At 39.4% G+C, this 7,093-nt stretch overlaps 1 protein-coding gene across 4 annotated transcripts; it reads left to right on the top strand.

The window, feature by feature from the left end:
• Positions 1-1,320: 1,320 nt before the first annotated feature.
• On the top strand, positions 1,321-5,824 carry GPR85 (G protein-coupled receptor 85). 4 transcript variants are annotated; one of them, XM_086396645.1, is made up of 4 exons: positions 1,321-1,809; positions 1,985-2,099; positions 3,210-3,299; positions 4,411-5,824. In XM_086396645.1, exons 1-3 carry the CDS (start codon positions 1,437-1,439, stop codon positions 3,250-3,252), a joined length of 531 nt encoding a protein of 176 aa, XP_086252771.1. In that variant the 5' UTR covers positions 1,321-1,436; the 3' UTR covers positions 3,253-3,299; positions 4,411-5,824. The 4 variants fall into 4 exon arrangements, with proteins under 4 accessions (XP_086252771.1, XP_086252770.1, XP_086252769.1 ...); XM_086396644.1 differs by having other exon boundaries at positions 1,982-2,099; XM_086396643.1 differs by having other exon boundaries at positions 1,495-1,809; positions 3,210-5,824.
• The last annotated feature ends 1,269 nt before the right edge of the window (positions 5,825-7,093 follow it).

Genomic DNA, 7,093 nt, shown 5'->3' with positions numbered 1-7,093 from the left:
AGTACTGCTGTAGAATTGATTTTTCTAGTTTAAGGGAATGCCAAAGTTAGGACATATATATATATATATATATATACACACACATATATATACACACACATATACACACACACACACACACATATATATACATACATATATATTAATCATTATCTATTTTTCTTAACTGGGTTTAGGACATGGCAAAACAAATCAGGAAACTATAACTTTGTTTCAATATTACCAACATAGGGCTTTGTGTAATGACTGTGACATCATGACAGTGAAGTATTCAATTTTAAGCTTTAAACCAGAGAAAGCTTTACCTTGGTATGTCCAATAGAAATACAATATGCAAATTAACCCATATTATCTGTATGCTGATTGGCTTGAGTTCCCCCGAATGTCACAATCTCACCACCCAGCAATGAGGTATTTTACTGCTGTCTGGAGATCAAATTATTGCTGTACAGAAGATCTTTATTTTTTCTGTTTCATTAACAGATTATTATAAAGCAATAAGCATGCAGGAGGAGAAGCAGACCTTTTACCTTGGGAATTAATGAAAGCATTTCTGATCATTTTTTTGGAGGTGGGGAATTGTTTAAAATCTTATACCACCCCCACAAATTCTTCTGAAATGGTAAAATAAGGAAATGCATGATTCCAGAGACACGCTTAACTACCAGGTGTCAGGCTATGTGCTGTCTTGTGATATCATCGGACCTTTTGAACGGGTGTAAGTTTTATGAATCGTTATATTCCTAGTATTTTTCTTCCGTAAAACAAAGGGGAGAAGGAAACTCACACACAACTGCTTTAACATTACCAATCTATTGGTCAGTCGTACTTGCAAGAAAATAAAAGAAAGGCTGTTGCTTGGTGGGGTGGAATGCGAGGAATGGTCATTTAAAATTTGTGTATGCCTGATTCTACAGTCATTTTCGTCAAGGTAGAATGGATATAAATCATTTTGCAGTTTTCCTCTGAACTTAGCTTCTCCCTACTTACCGCGCATCTGCGTGCACTGGAGAACAGATGACTAACAAAGAAAGGGCTACCCTAACCTGGTTTCCCTTCTTCCCCATTGACAAGAATTTTCCTGACTGAGCTTTTTTTCTTTTAAAAAAATTTCTTTTCTTTCTTCTTTCTCTCCTCCTTCACCCCTTCCCTCCCTACCCCACCACCAGCCCCACCCCCACCCTCCCACCCCCCCCCCCCCCCCCCAGCTAACCTGCAAATGCAGTCAGCTGGAGAGATCATTAAAGAAGAAAGCTAAAAGCTGCTGCCAATGCTTTGGACCACCCTAAAAGAGCATGGGAAAAAAATGTTTGGGGAGAGCAGGGTTTCAGGAAGCTGAGGGCTGGGCAGGCACCCCCCAGCACCGGGATGCGCTGCCCTAAGGGAAGAGGGTGGGACTGAGGTTCTGAACTAGCCTTTCCAAATCCCCACGTCCAATGCAGGGAGGGAAAAGTTCAGAAGCAGCTACAGGGGACAAAAGCCCATTTTTACCAGTTCAACAGGACAGGACATTCAATAAACCCAGCCCGCTCTGGAAACGGGTCGGGGCTCCAGTTGGCTCCACAGAGGCAGAAGTAGCCCCTGCCGCCGCCCTCGCCACGGCAGCCGCCGCCGCCACGGCCCCTGCGTTACTGGGGGAGACGGTGCCGCTGCGACAGGGGAGGACGCGGCTGGAGCTCAAGGAGGCTCCATCGCGCAGGCGCCGCCGAGCCCTGCCTGGATGCTCAGTCAAGGCACTAAGGCAAAAAAAAAATCAGCAATTTATAGAAAGAAGAAGCTATAGTCTGTCGGGATATCCAACACCAACAGGTAGGAGGATATACTCTCGGTTAAGTTTGGGGGGAGGGGGCGCACAGTGCTGATGAAACTGCAGGTTCACAGGGAAAGAGCCCTCCTTGAGTTTTTTTGTGTGTGGGTTTTGTGTGTGTGTGTTTTACAATAAACTGCATAATGGAAGTACATTCAGACAATGCATCTTCAGTAGGGCTTATTGAGAGCTCCATTTCTGGAAAGCGTTGCAAGACTGAGGAATATCGGACTGCGAATCACCGGGAACAGTTCCCTTACAGCACAGAAGCAATCTCTCTCCCCATCTTCGCGTATGTAATGCATGTCTCTCTCCCCCTCCCCCTCCTCCACCCCCCCATTATAAATCCAGGGGTGGCGGATTTCAGGTTTCATAATGTTGCATGATGCGATCGGTATTTACCCGGGGATGTACCGGTGAGGAAATTAAAATCATCCAACGCAGTTTTGCCTGGGCTTCTATCAGCATATTCCAGGCAAGTGAGAAGTGGCAAAGGAAACATGCTTCGTGGGAATAACAGAGGAAACCGATTTCCCTGGTGGGGTTCCCAAACACCTAGGAGACAATGTGCATTTTGTTTTAAAATGAAGCTACTTGCGATTTGCAACGAAGATTGTCAGTATAAATGGTAAAAGCTTAATTCCCCGAGAAATACAGGTTCATGTTAAATTCATTTGAAACCAGGCAGCCAAGGTTTACAAATGAAAGTGCATTATTCCTCTGGGTGTTTCCCTGACGAGTATTTACATTAACCATTTCTAATAATCATGTGGGTTTAAAAGAGAAAAGATTTGCCAGAAATGGGGGATGGGAAGGGAAGGGAAAGACAAAAGATTAAATCAAATCAAATCCTGGGACAAGTTCCTATGAATTTAGAAGTCTAATGTTGAAATTATGCTTTAAGATGAATCAACAAATATTCTTCTTATAACATGCAGCATGAAAAGTGGCTCTAGAGTTAAAAGATGTATTCTGCAAGGGTTCACTGGATCCATATCAGCAGAGAAGCTGCCGGGAAAACACTGACAGATACTAACAGACCTCAAATAAATGTGGGCAGTCTCCTGTCTCCTGGTAGCGATCTTGTAGATTCCATTGCAACACTAGTGATTAATTCCTAGACTGGCATATTTTATGCTTGGGGAACATTTTATTCCTTCTCTCCTAAAGGTGCCCAATCAAATGTATGTTCTTTTAAATAGGGACATTTTAAAATTCATCTAGCTCAGAAAACTAAACAAGTCAATTCTCTGAAATCTCAAGCACAAATACTAAAGCAAATAATATTATTCAAAATTAAAACTTTATTTGCTTCCCCATAAATGAACAACTCTATATTAGCACTGCCTGACATCATTGCTTGTTAACTTAAAAACTGATAGCTTTTTTTGTTTGTTTTCAGATATTCTGATGGCAAATCAAGTGAAAGAAAAGAGGAAGCATGACTGCAGATCAGATCCGTTCTCTTTGTGGATTACATTTTCAGTAAAATGTATGGATCTATCTTTTCCTTGTTCTTATATCTAGATCATGAGACTTGACTGAGGCTGTATCTTTATCCTCCATCCATCTATGGCGAACTATAGCCATGCAGCTGACAACATTTTGCAAAATCTCTCTCCTCTAACAGCCTTTCTGAAACTGACTTCCTTGGGTTTCATAATAGGAGTCAGCGTGGTGGGCAACCTTCTGATCTCCATTTTGCTCGTGAAAGATAAGACCTTGCATAGAGCACCTTACTACTTCCTGTTGGATCTTTGCTGTTCAGATATCCTCAGATCTGCAATTTGTTTCCCATTTGTATTCAACTCTGTCAAAAATGGCTCTACTTGGACTTATGGGACTCTGACTTGCAAAGTGATTGCCTTTCTGGGGGTTTTGTCCTGTTTTCACACTGCTTTCATGCTCTTCTGTATCAGTGTCACCAGATACTTAGCTATCGCCCATCATCGCTTCTATACAAAGAGGCTGACCTTTTGGACGTGTCTGGCTGTGATCTGCATGGTGTGGACTCTGTCTGTGGCCATGGCATTTCCCCCAGTTTTAGATGTGGGCACTTACTCATTCATTAGGGAAGAAGATCAATGTACCTTCCAACACCGCTCCTTCAGGGCTAATGATTCCTTAGGATTTATGCTGCTCCTTGCCCTCATCCTCCTAGCTACACAGCTTGTCTACCTCAAGCTGATATTTTTTGTCCACGACCGAAGGAAAATGAAGCCAGTCCAGTTTGTAGCAGCAGTCAGCCAGAACTGGACTTTTCATGGTCCTGGAGCCAGTGGCCAGGCAGCTGCCAATTGGCTAGCAGGATTTGGAAGGGGTCCCACACCACCCACCTTGCTGGGCATCAGGCAAAATGCAAACACCACGAGCAGAAGAAGGCTATTGGTCTTAGATGAATTCAAAATGGAGAAAAGAATCAGCAGAATGTTCTATATAATGACTTTTCTCTTCTTAACCTTGTGGGGCCCCTACCTGGTGGCCTGTTATTGGAGAGTTTTTGCAAGAGGGCCTGTAGTACCAGGGGGATTTCTAACAGCTGCTGTCTGGATGAGTTTTGCCCAAGCAGGAATCAATCCTTTTGTCTGCATTTTCTCCAACAGGGAGCTGAGGCGCTGTTTCAGCACAACCCTTCTTTACTGCAGAAAATCCAGGTTACCAAGGGAACCTTACTGTGTTATATGAAGGAGCATCTGTAAATCTTTAGCCTTGTGAAACACTAACCTTCTCTGCTAAGCAATTGTGGCCTGTAGCCATTTCTTGAGAAGAAAATCAAGAATGGGATCAGCAGTTATAAGGATTTGGGCAACATTCTGCAGTCTTTGCAATAGTTCACCTATAATCCTATTTTAAATCTCAGAGTGATCCTGCTGACTGCCAGCGAAGGTTTGTAATTAAGAAAGGACTGAACCACTGCCCTGAGTTTCTTTATGTGGTTGAAAACTAGATAATGAAAGTAGCAGGTGCTAAGTATCAGTGCTAAATGCTGTGTATATGACTACTTATGAAAAAACATCAAAAAAAAACCAATTAGCATTGGACATCTTAATAAATTAAGTTGACATGAGGTAAATGTGTTGATAAAAAACTAATTTTAGAAGTTTGAAGACTAAAACATTTCATACTATTATTGTTTTGCAAGGACTAAAATATTTGGGGACTTAAAGTACTGTAATTCACTAAAGACATGCCATGAATTAATTGGATTATCACTTTTAAAAAATCACCTTGTAAGTTTTGGGGAGCATTCCAAAGCAGTATATTGGTTCCAATTATAGTTTACTTTTTTGTATTAATACATTACTATTTCTAAATACCGCTTTCCTTATCTACTAGTGAAATTGCTAGCATCGAACTATGTGGTTTTTGTTGATTTGGTATAAAGTTTTTTCTAATTCATCTATATTTTATGAATACTAGATATTGGTCTGGGAGGCAACATTAAAGGTACCAACCAGTCACAATTGAACAGTTCTAATAATGCAGAATAAACACATGTTGCCTTAAAGGGTTATCTAGTATCTTTCATCTTATTTAGTATTGGAGCAAATTGGAGTCAGGGGAAACTGAATCAGTAACTGGTCATGGTCATGCATCTGGAAGTGCATGGACGATCATTTAACACTCTTTTTCCTTTTTCCTCACATGATTTCAAAATTAAGGTGCACATCACTGGAATAATGAAATTTTCTTCTGAGGTGTGCTACCCATTCTAGTGTGTTCTAAGAAGCAGGCAGTTGATGTGTGTTTATATTTTAAGTCGGCTGTTAAGGGGAGACCACAGCCTTAGTATGACATCTTGCACAATTTGTGAAGCGTTTATTCTACCGAAGGCACAGTCTTGTTTATACTTTCTGCACATTCAGTGTATTGGTCGTTTAAATTATTTCAGTTTTAACTTGTGAAAGCTTATAATATAATTTCTGGTATTTTAGAAATACATTAGAGTCTGTGAGTCTCATTCTTTAAGATTCAGATGTGTGAATTTCAATATAAAGTTGCATTTGCCAAAATTTACTTGTGTAGCCTGTTACTTTTCTTGAAATAAATTTTACATTTTTGGCACTTAATTTTTCTTACCAGGGAGGCAAGCACAAAATAGCAAGACTAGCTCTATTATAGTTTTGTTTTGTTTTTTATTTTTGTAGCTACTTTATATTGTGGAACTGGAAATGCATGAATGAAAGGGAGTATAAAGCTGACAAATAATAATGTCTGCAAAAGCATTATTTGGTAGCTTATCATACTTATTTATTCTTACAAGCCAGAATATTTAAAGATGTAAACCTGCTTAGCTGGTTGGTTCAGAATTTTAATATAGACATCACATTTTAATTTGGGCCATGGTGGAAATCTTGGATTCTAAATATATAACTTGTAAAAAAAATGGTTTATAATTACATTATGACAAAAACAGAAAAGTTGTTATTGCTTTTGTTTGTTTGGGGTTTTTATTTTGTTTTTTTTATTGGTGCCTGAAAAATAAGATTAGGAATCTAGTGAAACAGAATTATTTATTGCTACAGTGTTTCTGTAAAGAACATCAATATAAATATAAGTAAGGAAAAAGAAATAATTGAAATACTCAATGATATATGCAGTTTAGCTCATATAAGGGCCACTCAAGCCATGATTTAATAAGCACTTTGTTTGAACTCATTTTTACTTTATACTGGACCTGAGACAAAATTTAATATACAACAGTGAATTGAATCTAGCAATAAAGACCCCTTTTTAGTACTAAATTATTATCTAAAATACAATAAAGGAAATGTTATTTAAAGATATTCTGATAACATTATGTTTCCAATTCAAAAAGTTTACAGTGGAGATATAACTACCACAAGTGTATTTATAAAGAACTTTGCTGAGAGGTTCAAATATCACCAGCAATCAGGAGAAAATTCAGCAATGATTTTGAGGCCAGAGAGACCCGGTTTTCTGAACACTGGCCTCTGTTATATGAGAAAAAAATCTGAGGCATGGATTAAGAATAGGGAACTGAGGAGTCAACAGCAACAAGCAAGTGGGGTTGCCTGATTCTACCTAGCTATCTGGAATAACACATTCCAACAGCTTAGGTAAGTGATCAGCCCCAGTGACCAGTGAATAATACTGAACTGTAGTGACTCTCATTTAAGCTTACTCTTGACTAGCTTGGTATTTCAAGTCAAGGGGCAAGCAGTGGGTGAGATACATCCCCAGTTAATCATACTATTTATAAGTCAATGAGTAATGGTAGCAATCATATAAAATAAAAGTCTGCTTCAGTGTCTTAATGACCAA

Source organism: Bos grunniens, chromosome 4, assembly GCF_055505025.1.
Source record: "Bos grunniens cultivar Pamir isolate PY7600 chromosome 4, Bosgru_T2T1.0, whole genome shotgun sequence".
Classification (NCBI taxonomy): Eukaryota; Metazoa; Chordata; class Mammalia; order Artiodactyla; family Bovidae; genus Bos; species Bos grunniens.
This window is presented reverse-complemented; position numbering and strand designations above follow the sequence as displayed.